Here is a 16,520-nt window from a genome sequence, read left to right as displayed (position 1 = left end):
CATCACCTGCATGTCCTCTCTCACCACATCCATAAACCTCCTTTTAGGCCTTCCTCTTCTCCTCTTCCCTGGCAGCTCTATCCTTAGTACCCTTCTCCCAATATACTCAGCATATCTCCTCTGCACATGTCCAAACCAACGCAATCTTGCCTCTCTGACTGTCTCTCAACTGTCCAACCTGAGCTGACCCTCTAATGTCCTCATTTCTAATCCTGTCCATCCTCATCACACTCAATGCAAATCTTAGCATCTTTAACTCTGCCACCTCCAGCTCTGTTTCCTGTGCCACCGTCTCCAACCCATATAACATAGCTGGTCTCACTGCCGTCCTGTAGACCTTCCCTTTCACTCTTGCTGATACCCGTCTGTCACAAATCACTACTGACACTCTTCTCCACCCACTCCACCCTGCCTGCACTCTCTTCTTCACTTCTCTTCCACACTCCCCATTACTCTGTACTGTTGATCCCAAGTATTTAAACTCATCCACCTTCGCCAACTCTTCTCCTTGCATCCTCACCCTTTCACTGACCTCCCTCTCATTCACACACATGTATTCTGTCGTGGAGGTCCTACTGACCTTCATTCCTCTCCTCTCTAGAGCATATCTCCACCTCTCCGGGGTGTCCTCAACCTGCTCCCTACTCTAACTACAGATCAAAATGTCATCAGCAAACCTCACAGTCCACGGGGACTCCTGTCTAATCTCATCTGTCCACCTGTCCATCACCACTGCAAATAAGAAAGAGCTCAAAGCCGATCCCTGATGTAATCCCACCTCCGTCACTCCTACCGCAGACCTGTCACACTTTCCTCGTAAATATCCTGTACAACTCTTACATACTTCTCTGCCACTCCCGATTTCCTCATACAATATCACAGCTCCTCTCAGTCACCCTGTCATTTGCTTTCTTCAGCTCCACAAAGACGCAATGCAACTCCTTCTGGCCTTCTCTTTACTTCTCCATCAACATCCTCAGAGCAAACATTGCATCAGTGGTGCTCTTTCTTGGCATGAAACCACACTGCTGCTCACTAATCATCACCTCCCTTCTTAACTGAGCTTCCACTATTCTTTCCCATAACTTCATGCTGTGGCTCATGAATTTTATCCCCCTGGGTTACGTCAGGAAGGGCATCCGGTGTAAAATTTTCTGAAATCAATATGCGGACAACAGGTTAGGTTAACTGAAGGCCCAAAATTGTCAAAAATAGGAGACTGCAATAAAACTGTATAAAATGGCACCTGATGAGATAACTTGGTTTTTCCTTAATGCTTACACACAATTATGGATTGCTATTACCTTACCAACACTCACATTTGTACTCTGCATGATTATATTTGAGGAATATTCTCTATAAACACATGAATAAATGTGTAACGGTCCCTCCGGGCTATTCTGGTAGTCTAGTTGCCTGGTGTTACAGATGCAAAACAAAAAGGGACGTACGGAACTACAACAGCAGTCAATCTGACAGTGTGGCAAGAGCATCAGATTTGGGGCATTCTGTCAAGGTCCATGTAATAAAAAGAGAGTCTAAAATGGCAAACAGGGTCACCCTAGGATCATCAACAACATTAATTTCTATAGCATGTTTTCATAAAAAATATACAGCTCAAAGTGCTTTACAAGATGAAGAAAGAAAAATATAAAAATAAGATTAGGCAATACTAAATAACAAAGAATAAAGTAAGGTCTGATGGCCAGGAGGGCAAAAAAAAATCTCCAGAGGGCTGTAGGGGGAAGAAAAAAAAAAAAAAAAATTTGCAGGGGAGACCACCCAGCCTCCACTGGGCAATCGAACCACCCATGACAAAACAGCATGGCCTAAAGACAGACACAAATTCCCAACTGTGCAAAAATACCATTCGTCAATCCCCGCTACTCCACAGTGTTATTTGTCTTGGCGTCTACTCCACTTTAGTAGATAAATTGTCATTATTAGGATAGAATTCAGGCAACAAACAATACAGAAAAAGGTGAATTAGTAGAAACCAAAGAGAGTTAAGAACTTAAAACTATGTCAAAAATCTGAACATTTCTAAATTTCTCTGAATGCAAATCTCACACTACTGCTCTTTCCTAAATGCAGAAAAAAAACAAACGTCCAGCTCATTAAACACAGAGATGAACTGGAGGGAAACGCACACACGGATTCAGAAACTGCGACCTCAGTGGTGCCCCAGACAGGGGATTACCAAAGCTCCTCGATGTGAAGCCCAAGCAACTCTTCTCCTTGGAATTCTATATGACCAAACTGCCCAGCGAATTGGGTCACCTGAAGGTTCACCGAGGTGCGAGTAGCTTTATAGTGAAATTTCAAAATGATTGGAATCAAGTAGAAGGACAAGACAGACAATAGCCCTCTAAGCTCTGTTCACAATGCAGAAACTGTCAAAGTTCATGTCAGGGGAAGTGTGGAAATCACTAAGCCTTGAATCGCAGTAGCCTACAATAACACAATGAGTGGCGTTGATCGTGCAGGTCAGGCAGTGACATTCTACCCTTTCGTGTGCAAATAACAGAAAAAAAGAACACCGGCTTCTACTGTCCTGATTGCATCATTGGTGACCCTTTCAAAAGACGTCACACAAAGGACTTGTACTAAATCTGCATCAGTACAACAGTGGACACTAGTCAGACCTTTCCTACTGTATTTATGTTGATATTTTTATATTTTCATGTCTCTGTTATAAATGGATATGATGGTGATCTGCATCCAGCCCTGCAAGTAGGCCCTCCAACCTGCAGGGAAAAACCTGGGGGTTGGTGGCAGAATTGGCACTCCAGCTACCATAAAAAACCCATCATCACTTGCTCCATTCCATCTGAACGCATGTGGTGCTGAGGTGTCATCACTTGCATGGCTGCACTCGGGTCCTAATCTGGGATCCTGAGTTGGTTTGTCATGTGGTGGGTGTGGCAATGCGCTGTATCAGCGTGTGCTCCTAACCTCTGTTACATATAACATTTTTTATTGTTGAAAAAGTAATGCTACTGGCTCTTTTTTCAGGGGTATACATCACGCTACGGAGGTTAAACCATTCTCCTAATATTGAGCTGTAAGCAGCACAGGAAGATTTGCTGAGACAGCTCAGGAGAAGAGACGTAAATAAAATAAAACCAAGCTCAAAACGGAGATATTAAGCAATCTTTAGTGAAAGTACCAAGACGAGAACCAAAAGTCATTGAGCAAGGGTCAAAACCAGAAAATAATTCATTAATGAGGCAAAAAATAGTTTTCGATCCGGAAACTCTAATGAGAATATGTGCCGAGAGCTGACCATTTAACCTCGAGGTCATGATCCAACTACCTACTGACATTGGACCAAGGAGAAGAAAAACAGCAAACCCCCACCATCAGGGCAGGGCGTTGGGCAACCATGACTCATCAATGCGACAGGTCAGCAAAGGCTATTCCGTGTGGGACAATCGTGAAAATTTTAATGATAGTTATGGGAGAAATGGGCAACAATACATTAAAGCTGTGTAACCGCAGGTCAGTCAGAGTGCCCATGCTGACCCCCACTGAAGAGCATACAATGGAGACAAAGGATTGGAACGGAATTTTGGATTAATGGCAAGTGATCACCTGGTATAGTAAATCCCATTTTACTTTACATAACGTTTATGGCTGGGTGTGTGTACGTCATTTGGCAGGGGAAGTAAATGGCACTAAGATTCATTGAGGGGAATAAAAGTCAAAGCTGGTGGAGGGAATGTGATGCTTTGGGCAACGTTCTACTGGAACAGGTCCAGAAATTCACATGAACATTAAACTGATGCATACCACTTACCTAAACATTGTTGCAGACCAGGTGGGCCTCTTCATGGCAATGGTATTCCATAATATAATAATAATAATAATCCACTGCATCCACTGAACAGGATCATCTCCAGACAGAGAAGCAGCTTCAGCGACAGACTGCTGTCACCGTCCTGCTCCACTGACAGACTGAGGAGATCGTTCCTCACCCAAACTATGCAACTCTTCAATTCCACCCTTTTGGGGGTAAACATTAACATTATATAAAGTTATTGTCTGTTTTAATCTATCTAGCTAATAAACGTGGCATCATTCAGCAGGGTAATGTGCCCTGCCACCACTGTCTACCACAAATTGTTCAGGGACAGTTTGAAGAACAGAAAGAGTTGAAGGTTTTGCTCTAAACTCCAAATTCCTAAGATCTCCATCCAGTAGAGCATTTGTGGGATGTGTCGAAAGAAAAATTAACTGCTTGTTAGTTACTAAGGGTTTAAAGCTGACAAAGCTGTTTTGTTATAAATGGCACGTTATTCATACAAGCATGTGTCATAAGACAGGGTGCAGTAAGCTGACCTAGGACAACTTCCTTTTTAGGAACGCATCTGTTAGATACGGGAAAGATGACCTTTCCTTCTTTGGGGTCCATCTGACACGTACACAAAACAGAAACAGATGGCTCATTTGCATAATAAAAATGAAATGCTTAGGTAAATATTACGCTTTTTGATAAGTAGGGTGAAGGGAGGAAAATATAAAAAAAAAAAAACGACCGAAAACGGGAACTTTGCTCTTCTGCCTTTCAATACATGAATCCATGTACTCACTGGTGCCTGAATAAAGACTGATTGATTGAACTATTCCTGTCTTCCTCGGGGGATTCTTTCAGAGTTGAAACAATCTGCCACAGAGTTAGAAGATCTGCTGCTAACGTCCTATGGTATCGGGAAGCACAGCACCATCTGTGGTCTTGTGGAGTCTGTGCCTTGGCAGCATATAGAGGAGACACGGCATATTAGGTGGGAGGTCAGAATGTTTTATCTCAGGTGGTATATCGGTACTGAAAGTATCGAAAAACCTAAATTTTGAAACTGTATGGTATCAGTATTTATTTCAGCACCGGAAGTAAATGGTAGTTTTAAAGAACCTCACACTCAATCGTTTCATAATGTGATTGGAACTCTAATTGGGCTCTTTGATTCTAAAATTACATCTAGCTTGAATCACCAAAAGTGGGGCCGCTCTTTGAACGCACATCTATATATATATATATATAAAATCCCTATGTGCGTCCAGGTGTCCGTGTGTGGGTGTCTTCTGGTGAAGTGCGCATGTGCGGGGCACGGTGAGATGCACGATATTACTGTCCGAGAAAGTTAGAGGCGTTTTACGGAAATACAAACCAGTATTACTGCAGAGGAAATTAAAGGTACACAATACAGTGACGCATATTACAGCCATATACAAGCCAGTATTACTGTCAGAGGAGATTAAAGGCATATTACCGACGCGCACGCCTGTATTACCGCCAGAGAAAATTAAAGGTATATTACGGACGTACAAGCCAGCGGACGTACAAGACGGTATCCTTCAATAAGGGCGCGCACAAAAAGGTGAGCCTCAAAAGGGCGACCTCAATTGGGCGCAGCGAATAAAGGCGCGCATAAATAAAGATCTGCACCTTTGTTTCTCTTCACATATTCCAGAGCCATTTGAACTAAATTATCTACGAATGCCTTTATTCAACGCGCTCAATTGAGGTCGCCCTTTTGAAGCTCGCCTTTTTGTGCGCGCCCTTATTGAATAGAGCCGTACAACACAGTATTACTGTCACAGAAAATTAAAGACACACATTACACGGCAGCAGCCCACGAAGAACAGTGAGCTCAGCAAGTAAACATCAACAAAAGAAAGGCTGAAAGAAAGAAAAATACGACCAACAAAAAGAATGAGGTCAAAGTCCCTTGCCATTTAATAGAGACTGTTCCTACTAATGTTTATGCACTACTGTTCTAGTGCCCGTTATTGTTACGAGCTAAATGACTAGTTTTTAAATAAAGGTGATGGACAGTCCAATGAGCGACTGTGTTCCCGGTAATGACGTGCAGCGTGGCAGGGAGGCACACGTGTTTGTGGGCTGAGGGAATGAAGCAGTTGCGAGATGCTGTGGTGGGGGGCTTGAGGAGGTGTTATTAGAACAGAACATGGCTGTCAAACTCCAGGCCTGGAGGGTTGCAGTGGCTGCAGGTTTTCATTCTAACTATCTTCTTCATTAGTGACCAGTTTTTAATGCTAATTAACTTCTTTTGCTTTAGTTTTAATTAACTTGACTCAGACCCCTTAGTTGTCTCTTTTTTTAAATTAGCAGCCAAACGATAATGAGACACAACGAGCAGCCACATGACCAGCTCACCTGTGCCCGTTCACACCGTATCTGAAAATAAGGTTGATCTCTCAGGTCACCAAAACATTTTGACGAACAGAAAATCAACAGTTTTGGAAATGTCTGCTGTGGCAGAATGACAGCAGCAACAGGCCACAAAATTAAATAATGGGCTTAATTAACAGAAAGAATCAGCTTCTCATTTATAGACTGGTTGGAGTTTAAAATCCCAGTTTAGCTGCTCATCTGTTGGCTCGTTTCACGTCTCATTTTTGTTTGGCTACCATTTAAAGAAGAAACGAGTCAATTCAGAGGACTGAATCCTTAAAAACAGGGCTATTAAAATGAAGGGGAAAGGAGTTAATTAGCAGTGAAAACTGGTCACTGATTAAGAAAAGGGTCAGAATGAAAACCTGCAGCCACCGCGGCCCTCCAGGCCTGGAGTTTGACACACCTGCATTACAACACTCTAGACAAGAACAGGCCATTCAGCCCAACGAAGCTCGCCAGTCCTATCCTCTTATTTGTTCCAAAAAAACATCAAGTCGAGTTTTGAAAGTCCCTGAAGTCTTACTGTCTACCACATTACTTGGTCGCTTATTCCAAGGGTCTATCATTCTTTGTGTAAAGAAAAACTTCCTAATGTTTGTGTGAAATTTACCCTTAACCCGTATCCGTTATTAACTTCAGAATCCAATTAACACCCATGGATTTAGCACTAATTAATAACAGATAGCCTGAATTTTCTAACCACTTGGAGCTGTTAATGAAACTTTTATCGTTTGGTGTTTTACTTACCTTGGAGTTAAAGGACTCATAGAAGCAGGCCCTCCCAATAAACTGCGCCCACTTTTTGGCTTGTTCTGTGCCAGTTTGGACATTAAAGCACTTCCAGTCCCAAGTGGCACAGAGTCAGGAGAGATTACCGAGGAGTCGATATATGACAATGAGGAATCCGTGTTTAAAGCTGAATACTTTGAATTTGAAGATTCTAAATTCAGTCTATTTAATTCCTAAAGGGGAACAAAAAGACAAACACAAAACACTCACTTTTGTGAAACTGTTACAATCTTGGATGAAAAAACCAAGAACTAAGCAAAAGGGATTTGCACAGTACCATATTCCATGCACTGCTGCCAGTTAAATGAATAAGGCACCGAAAATGAAAGAGTCAAACACTGAGCCCTGTAACATACTAAAGTGTCTTGTGGCGTTTCCATCAAAACTGCATCCGTCTGTCTGTGAGAAGTGCTGAGGGAGGAGTAAGACGGACAGACGTTTGGCTGGCAGCTACTAAAATTCTGCAGAGACGTCAGTTTAAATATTTGATCTGGGTCAGGCTTCTCACCTGCAACAACAAATGGAAAATGAAAAGAATAAATAAGGCAACAATTTAGTTTGTGCATCATGAGCAGCAGTTGTAAGCTAAAAGATATTGAGACCGAGGACAAGTGAGGTAGTAGTCAAGTAAGCCACATGTACTTTTTAAAGGTATTTTAGTAGTCTACGTGTGCGTCCATCTAGTTGCTATGTCGCTGTCATTCCAACAGATGGTGCATCAAAAACATTAACACTGATTTTATGAATCCCATATCAAATGGGATATAACAGACACGTGAACTGCATGGTTCACTGCAAATGTTAATGCCGAGGTCTATGTTGCTTACTTAAATTTCAATCCGTCTTAGACGGGTTGCACAGGTAGTGCATTATAAATGTACTAGACAAAGAGCCCGTTTCGACAACTCAAGATGAAACGGGCGTGAGTTTGTGTCAGCAGTGTATGAAGAACAAATGATAAGTAACGAAGAAGTTTTTTTGTAATGATTGTAGTCCGCTTTACTCATTACTGTACAGGCTTGTACTGTTAGTTGATGAATTTTCCAAGCCTATAGTATAATATTGAATGATGAATGTTCCAGTACAATATGGAATAGTAATAAGTATAAGCACCACAAACCTGATATAGGTGCACTGAATCAGAATGCGTAATTAGGCCTCGAGCTGTAGTCGAAATCGCCTTTCAGGCCTCTAGAGCTTTAATCGAAGTCGCCTTTCTCTTTGAATTTTTGCGGCCGTAAATCCGACGCCTGCTGCGATGTTGGGGTTGGATGTCGGTCTTGTAAGGTTTTTCGGGCAGCTGCACAGAAGGCGACTGCGCATTCGGCTTCGGACAGACATGAGTGAGTGAGTGAGTGAGGAGGCAGTCGAATTATGTACTAAGATTATTCAATACGGAAAATCTGGAATTGGTGAACAAACGAGTTAAGCAGTAGATGGGAAGTCCTGAAAGTGCTTTCCAAAATACTGTAGAGAAAATAGAGTGGATGGTTTGAATAAAAAAATCTGCACTTTAAGGTGGTAAAAATGGCAAACTATTACATGGCTTGGTGTGATGCTTTTAAACACAAAGTAATGAACTGTTTGGGGAGCTTAATGGAACAAGCAGACATGGATTGTGAAATTGGAAATATGACTGGATGACTTGACATGTGGATTATGCAACACAAGTAATGTGAGAGTTCTTCATGGTTATTATGATACGGTTTGCTATCAACTAGTCTTTGGTTACCAAAGACCCCTTTTATACCAGAAACTTTGTTATCTCCGTTCTGCATGAAAACATGAGATTAACATTTTTTTCTTGGACAGCACAACAAAATACATGGTAACATATGAAGAAAATATTTTTGTGTAGAGTGTTCCTTTAATGGACAGCCATTTGAGCTATTTAAGTTAATTACTTGCTTTACACTATAAGTCAAACAGCTTCAATACTACAAATGTATCACTGTGCTAGTATCGGGAAGGTCACCAGTTCAAATACCATTACTGCCAGAAGGGTTCCTATTCCATTGGGCCCTTGAACAAGGCCCTTAAGCAGAAACACTTGTTCTAGGGGTGCTGTACGATGGCTGACCTTGCAGTCTGACCCCCAAAGTGCATGTGAAAAGACAATTTCCCCATGGGGATTAATAAAGTACATCAAATCTAAGCATACTTATTTATTTAAGAGTTTACTAGGGAGCTCTGCCCCCTGCTCACTTCACTTGCCAACCGCCGGGCGGGCGGTACCCGATCTGCTGCTCGAGTATGGGGAAGCGGATGTACAATTTAAACAGATTGTCAGTTTCATGGGAATTGTTACATATAGATAATAGAACTATTTTACGATCGATCAATCGATCGATATAGATAGATAGATACTTTATTAATCCCAATGGGAAATTCACATTACACCGAGTAATTAACCATAGTAAAAAATAGTAAAACACAATAAATTGAAAGAAAATTATGTTTCATGTTGCATTGTGGGTATTCGTTGTGTTATACGCTTTTGTTCTGTTTGGCTTTGAAATAACACGCAAATACTTTTTAAACTTACACTTTGTTTTTACTGAAGTTTTACAATATTTGGAATTAACTTTTCATCAATATCGCACAGAATTTTGATTCCGTATTTGGACTTGCATCATGACAACGCAACGTATAACTGTCCGTGAGCGAATATTGTTTCTCTTTCTAATAGATAAATCGACTTTTTCTAATATTTGTCCCTGTGATTTGTTAATTGTCTTTTCAGAAGCTATTCTAACGTGAAACTGTAAACGTTTTAATACGAATGGCATATCAGTGTCTAATGTTATCCCCTGAAGATGTACTACATTACCTTTCTTGGATATATCCTTCTTCAACAGTAATTCGGCTGGTGGAAGACCAGACGGTGTTAACGCTTATAGATATTTTTCATGATCCATCCATCCATTATCCAACCCGCTATATCCCAACTACAGGGTCACGGGGGTCTGCTGGAGCCAATCCCAGCCAACACAGGGCGCAAGGCAGGAAACAAACCCCAGGCAGGGCGCACAACACACACACACCAGGGACAACTTAGAATCGCCAATGCACCTAACCTGCATGTCATTGGACTGTGGGAGGAAACCCACGCAGACACGGGAAGAACATGCAAACTCCACGCAGGGAGGACCCAGGAAGTGAGCCCGGGTCTCCTAACTGCGAGGCAGCCGCGCTACCCACTGCCACCCTTATTTTTCATGATATTGTAAGTTCATGTTTTCATCTTCCGCACCATCACCACCAACTGTTTCAGCAGAGTCTATTGATACGCATTTAACCAATGTGCCGTGTAACCAATCAACAATTTTGGCGTTAATTTGTTTGACTTCATTGTTTCTCGGTGCTAGGATTGCCTGTGTACTCATTTCTTCTGTTGATAAACCCTTCGGGATGAAATTCTTCAATAAGATTTGGACATAATAAATCTTTTACTGGGAACTTAAAGTTAGGAAAATGTAAAAATTTATAAGAGCTGAGAGTGCAGGAACGGTGACTGACAAAAGCATTCACACCAATGAGAGGTGAGAGGACCGCAGGTGTGGGCTGTTAACCAGAAATGGTTGAAGGGAGGGCGGGACCCCCCCCCTCTACCAACTTGAAAAAATCTCTTGGCAAGTCTCGTCTGAAGATTCTCTTTTATAATAGAGTGATTATTGCCAGCAGTTCTGAAGAGAGATACAAAAAAAATAATTCATTGTTCTGCAGATTGGTAGCATGTTCCCCATTGCCTGCTCCGTTTTCCTATCAAAAAACATGCAGGCTAGGTGAATTGGTGATGTTAAATTGGCCTGTGTGTGTTTGCCCTGCCCTACTGGACTGGCACCCTGTCCAGTGTTTGTTCCTGCTTTGCATTTTATGCCAGCCGGGATAAGCTCCAGCACCCCATGCAACCTTGCTGTGGATTAAGTGTAATACAAAATGCCATAACATGAACACATGACTAGCCTGACTTGACATGCTGGATGTAGAAAGCACATAATACAGAAATACCCAAAAGCCTTGAAGACTTTTCATTTCAAAATTCACATTTATTAAGTGACAAAATTTGCATTATGAGGGAAAAAAAAAAAGACAATGGGGAGAATGAGAGAGGCATTCTTAAAAGTTAAATATTCAGACACATCACCCTACAAAAACAGCATCTGGTATTGAAGCAAAGAAGTAAAAGGAACTGGCAACGTACCGATTTCACACAGGGACTCAAACGGAGACCACAGGAAAGGATTTAAATTCAGGCCCTTTAGGTAACATTCGGATCCTTTAGCTAACCGATCAGTTTTACTAAATCAAAGAAGAGGAGAGGGGATTTAAAAAAAAAAAACCAAAACAAAACACAGATTCATCCGTGTGATTGTCAAATCATCCATCATTCTTTTAATATAAAGACCATGCATAAAATACCAAAACTGCTTACCAGTAAATTTGCCCCAGCAGAGAAAGAGTAAAGCACGCAGTTTCTCCAAACTCTGTCACAATATCATCTTGACTCTTCTGTTTATTCAAAACTCCTCCGGTTAAAATCTGCTCTCCTTCTGCAAGCCTAAGAACGGTTGGAAAGGGGACGGCATGGATAAGGACATCAATGACACGCGACCGGTTAAAGACGGCAGGTGCACACGACAGGGAGATCAACTGGGCGCTCGCTACACAATACACAAGAGCCCAGCAAGGAGAAGAGACCACCAGGTCAAAAAGAGAATTAGGAGCCGGGAATTGTGTACAAAGCCACTTGGCAGTCCATTATGTCCGAGTACTTGCTCTTTCCCTGCATAAAGATGATAACTAAGCAGTAAAATATTTTATTATGTGGAATGAAATGGCAGAAGCAAATGTGGTCCAGTAAGTCTAGATCTCATCTTCCTCCCTAATTCTGTTGCTTTTGGGGGCACAAATGTACTGGAAAAAAATTCCAAAACTTTTCTCACTGTAGAGAAATTACTGTTGTTGTTTTGATCAAAGTTATTTGCTTTTAACATTTTGAAAATCTGATAAATGTGCCAAGTTTAATTTGGAATAAGTGATTTGTTTTTGAGTTACTGAATGCAGAGTCTCACATCCTGACAGACGGACGTCACTCCATACTGGTCATACGGTGCTCAGGGATACTTAAAGTGAAAAAATGTCACACGTTTACAAATATTTTACACACAATTATGAGGAAGGACTCAAATTTCTGGAATTGGTTAACAGCATAGGAGTTGGATGTAGTTCTTAGATATGGCGCTAAGTATTGTATGCCTACCGTCTGGTTAATCAGTCTGCCAAGTGGCATTGTGGCAAGTTGATCGAGCGCATATTACTGCCATTTATTCTACAATTGTGCTTTCGACTTGGGTGGTTTCTTTTTTCCAAGTCACCATGGCAGATTTTCAAGAGAGTCGCGTTTTTCGACATTGACAGACTTGTTCAGAGAGTTTGTTCTCCGTGGAGCATTTTAATCAGTGAGATTACATGGAACTGCTGAGAGGTCTAGGGGAAGACATGCAGAAAAGTGGAGCATCCAAAACTGGATTCTGAAACATGACAATGCGCCTGTAGACACCACGCTGTCAGTCAGAGCTTCTGACCAAAAACAAAGCAGTTGCTTTCCTGTATTCTTCAGATCTCACTCTTCTTAACCTTTTTGTTCCAAAAACTAAAAATGAGACTGAAGGAAAAAAGACTTGTGAAAGTGAAAGAAATCCAGGAAGAAAATAAAAAAATAAAAATAAAAAGAGGCGGCTCTAGCATTGGTTAAAAAATACCCCTGACTATAGGAAATGTTTCCAGGAATAGGACAAGCGCCGAGACAAACATATTGTGTCTCAAGGAGAGGATTTTGAGGGGGACTATATGGAAATTACTTTAAGCATTATAATTAATGTTTATAACAACTGTGGGAATTTTGGGGTCCCCCTATCTATATACATACACATATATCTATATCTAATATACACATATCTATATCTAATAGACACACATGTATATATATATATATATATATATATATATAAAAATATTATATATAATATATATACTGTATATTATATAATACATGTTATATATAATTATATATTATATATAAACACATACACACTGTACATGTACACACACTTGAAAGAGTATTCAGCCCCCAAAACTACAGTTGGGTCAATACGTATTTAGACAGCAACCCAGTTCTCATAATTCTGCTTCTGTAAGTCACCACAAGGGAAGTGAAATGAAGATGTCATTTAAATGAAGACTTTTAGATTTAATTCAAAGGGTTTAACAAACAAAATATTATATTACGAGCCATTTAGCAATGACAGCCATTTTTACACACAGTGTCCCCCATTTTGAAAGACTCCGAAGTAATTGGACAATCGACTGACAAGCTGTTCCATGGTCAGGTGTGGGCAGTTCGTTCATCATCTCATTAACAACTAAGCAGGTATCGGGTCTGGTGTTGATTCCAAGTGTGAAATTTGTGTTTAGATGCTACTGCTGTGAGCTCTCAATATGACTCCAATGCAAGTAAAGCAGGCCATCATTAGACTGAGAAAATAAAGCAAACCTATCAATGGAAACATTAGGAGTAGCCAAAGCAGCAATTTGGTAAATTTAAACTTTAGTTATACAACAATATGGATTTTTCACCATACTGCCCACTCCTGCACACACACACACACACACACACACACACACACACACACACACACACACACACACCAATAAGTTAGGTGTAAACAGAGACAATAAAATCTCAGGGTCACTGACCGACTTTCTTAAATTTTCCCCACAAACACACTGCCTTTTAATATGTGACAGAGGCCATCTGCTGAACAGACTTTTGCCTTTAATTACCTTTTTCTTTACCATGTGATGTGGGCTTACAACACAAGTGAAATGAACACAAAATTTCTCTCCAACACTTAAACGAAACTTTGGCACAACCTCTTACCTGTTCAGGTCCACACAGCACTTTGCTAAGAGGTATTTACACTGTGGTGTGGTGCAACTATGGCCTTTCAGCAAACGGTACGCTTTGTACGCCTTTCCAGAACGATAGTAACAAGTTGCCAACAGGAAAAGAGCTTCTTCTGAGTGCACTGAAATTTAAAAATTGAAATCTCACATTAGCACAAACTAATTGAATAATAGTGTAACAAGAGACACATATACACTCTTCTTCAAAGGAATACTTCACCTAAGATATTACTTTATAAATGTATATTCACACACACACACACAAATTAGAATTATTACTGGAAAGTTAATTCAATTCAATTCAAAAAGTGAAACTTCTATATTATACAGATTCATTACACACGGAGATATATTTCAAGCGTTTATTTCTTTTCATTTTGCTGATTATGGATTACCGCTAATGAAAACCCAAAATTCAGTATCTCAAAAAATTAGAATATTGTGAAAATATTGTAGACTCCTGGTGTCCCACTCCACTCAGCTAATTAACCCAAAGGGGTCCTGAGCCTATAAATGGTCTCTCAGTAGTCTGCTTCAGTAGGCCACACAGACTGCTGACCTGACAGTCATCCAGAAGACAGTCACTGAGACCCTGCATAAGGTGGCGAAGCCACAAAAGGTCATTGCTAAAGAAGCTGGCTGTTCACAGAGTGCTGTATCCAAGCCCATTAATGGATAGTTGAGTGGAAGGAAAAAATGTGACAGCAGAAAAAGGTGCACAAGCAACACGGATAACTGCAGCCTTGAGAAGATTGTGAAGAATATGGGGGAGAGTCCCAAGGAGTGGACTGCAGCTGGAGTCAATGCTTCAAGAGCCACCACACACAGATGTATTCGGGACGTGGGCTACAACTGTCACACACCTTGTGAACCAGAGACAAAGTCAGATGCGTCTTACCTGAGCTAAGGAGAAAATGGACTAGGACTGGTCTGTTGCTCAGTGGTCCAAAGTCCTCTTTCCAGATGAAAGTCAATTTTGCATTTCATTTGGAAATCGAGGTCCCCGAGTCTGGAGGAAGAGTGGAGAGGCACAGAATCCAAGTTGATTGAGGTCCAGTGTGAAGTTTCCACAGTCAGTGATGATTTAGGGAGCCATGTCATCTGCTGGTGTTGGTCCACTGTGTTTTATCAGTTCAAAGCCAGTGCAGCCATCTACCAGGACATTTTAGAGCATTTCATGCTTTACTCTGCTGACAAGCTTTATAGAAATGCCGATTTCATTTTCCAGCAGGACTTGGCACCTGCCCACAATGCCAAAAGTACCAATACCTGGTTTAATTGACTATGGTATCACTTTGCTTGACTGGCCAGCAAACTCACCTGACCTAAACCCCATAGAGAATCTATCAAGAGGAAGATGAGAGACACCAGAGCCAACGATGCAGACGAGCTGAAGGCCGCGATCAAAGCATCCTGGGCTTCCATAACACCTCAGCAGAGCCACAGGCTGATCACCTCCATGCCACGCTGCACTGATGCAGTCATTCATGCAAAAGTAGCCCCAACCGAATATTGAGTGCGTACATGGACATACTTTTCAGTAGGCCAATATTTCTGTGTTAACTCTTTTAGGGCAGATGTCGACGAGGGGGTGAAGGCGAATGTCGACAAAAGTCGACATCCAGGGATAGGGAGCGACAATCAGCTGTTAATGGCGACAAATCTCACTGTCACGTCACAGGCATTCCCTCTGTGCTTGGAGGAATGCTAGACTCGTTGACTCGGCAAATAAACCTTGCGTGTGCGTGAGTTGCGAAATGTAAACAAAGGCAAGATGGCACCGACATGTGAAAAGGCAGCGAAGCAAGTGCAGAAAAGAAAACACTCGGCAGGCGATGTTTTGCGCATTATCGCGGAGTCGGACTCTTGATTTTTCAGAATCGGACTTTATTGGCAGTGATCAGGAGATCGAGCAAGAGAGTTAGAAGCAGGCATCAGCTGATCAGACACCAGCCGATGCCGCGCCAGCGGATCTGCTGCCAGTTGAGTGCCTTCGCACAGCCGATGCATCTACGGCAAAGTTCGCATGGGATAAATACACAGACATTGATCCGTTGAGAGCCGATCTGGCTACCGGAGTTTACAAGACGGCATGGCTTGCTGTTGGACACGACAGATCACCAGCTGCTGTACTTCAGGCTGCTCTCTCCTGATGCTGCTTTTCAGCTACTGTCAGACGAGACAAACAGGTAGGCAGAGATTTTTTTTTGAATTGCGGGCTGCGCTTGCATCGCATTCTCGTTATTCAAAGTGGAAACCCACAACGAAAGACGAGATGAAGCGCGCTGTGGCATTACAAATAGAGATGGGACAGAACTGGTGATATAACTTCAGGGAGCATTGGTCCAAACGTGCTTTGTCCCCTGGTGGCTTAGGTACGTGCTGCTGCAAAGTTTTATTCACTTCTGTAATAAACAGAAGCAAATCCCATGGGGTGAGCCAGGCTATAATGCCATACATAAAGTTCATAAAGTTTCAGAAGATGAAAAGAGGTGACAATACGGTTTTCATGCAGGCAGAAAACTTGGTGGCAGTGGCATGGCATGATGGCAAATGGGTGACT

The 16,520-nt window shown here is 41.7% G+C and overlaps 1 protein-coding gene across 1 annotated transcript in view; it reads right to left on the bottom strand.

The window, feature by feature from the left end:
- The window catches only part of cdc27 (cell division cycle 27), an 80,956-nt gene that overhangs the window by 45,743 nt on the left and 18,693 nt on the right, over positions 1-16,520 (bottom strand). Inside the window, exons 3-7 of the mRNA XM_028818726.2 lie at positions 13,932-14,079; positions 11,424-11,549; positions 11,193-11,290; positions 7,345-7,496; positions 6,947-7,161 (exon numbers count right to left, since the gene is read on the bottom strand). Of these exons, the coding sequence (XP_028674559.1) occupies positions 6,947-7,161; positions 7,345-7,496; positions 11,193-11,290; positions 11,424-11,549; positions 13,932-14,079 (739 nt within the window). The remainder of the gene's footprint in view (positions 1-6,946; positions 7,162-7,344; positions 7,497-11,192; positions 11,291-11,423; positions 11,550-13,931; positions 14,080-16,520) is intronic.

The sequence above is a fragment of the Erpetoichthys calabaricus genome, chromosome 14 (genome assembly GCF_900747795.2).
Source record: "Erpetoichthys calabaricus chromosome 14, fErpCal1.3, whole genome shotgun sequence".
Taxonomy (NCBI): domain Eukaryota; kingdom Metazoa; phylum Chordata; class Cladistia; order Polypteriformes; family Polypteridae; genus Erpetoichthys; species Erpetoichthys calabaricus.
Note: the sequence above shows the minus strand (reverse complement) of the source record. Positions and strands in the feature narration are given on the sequence as shown.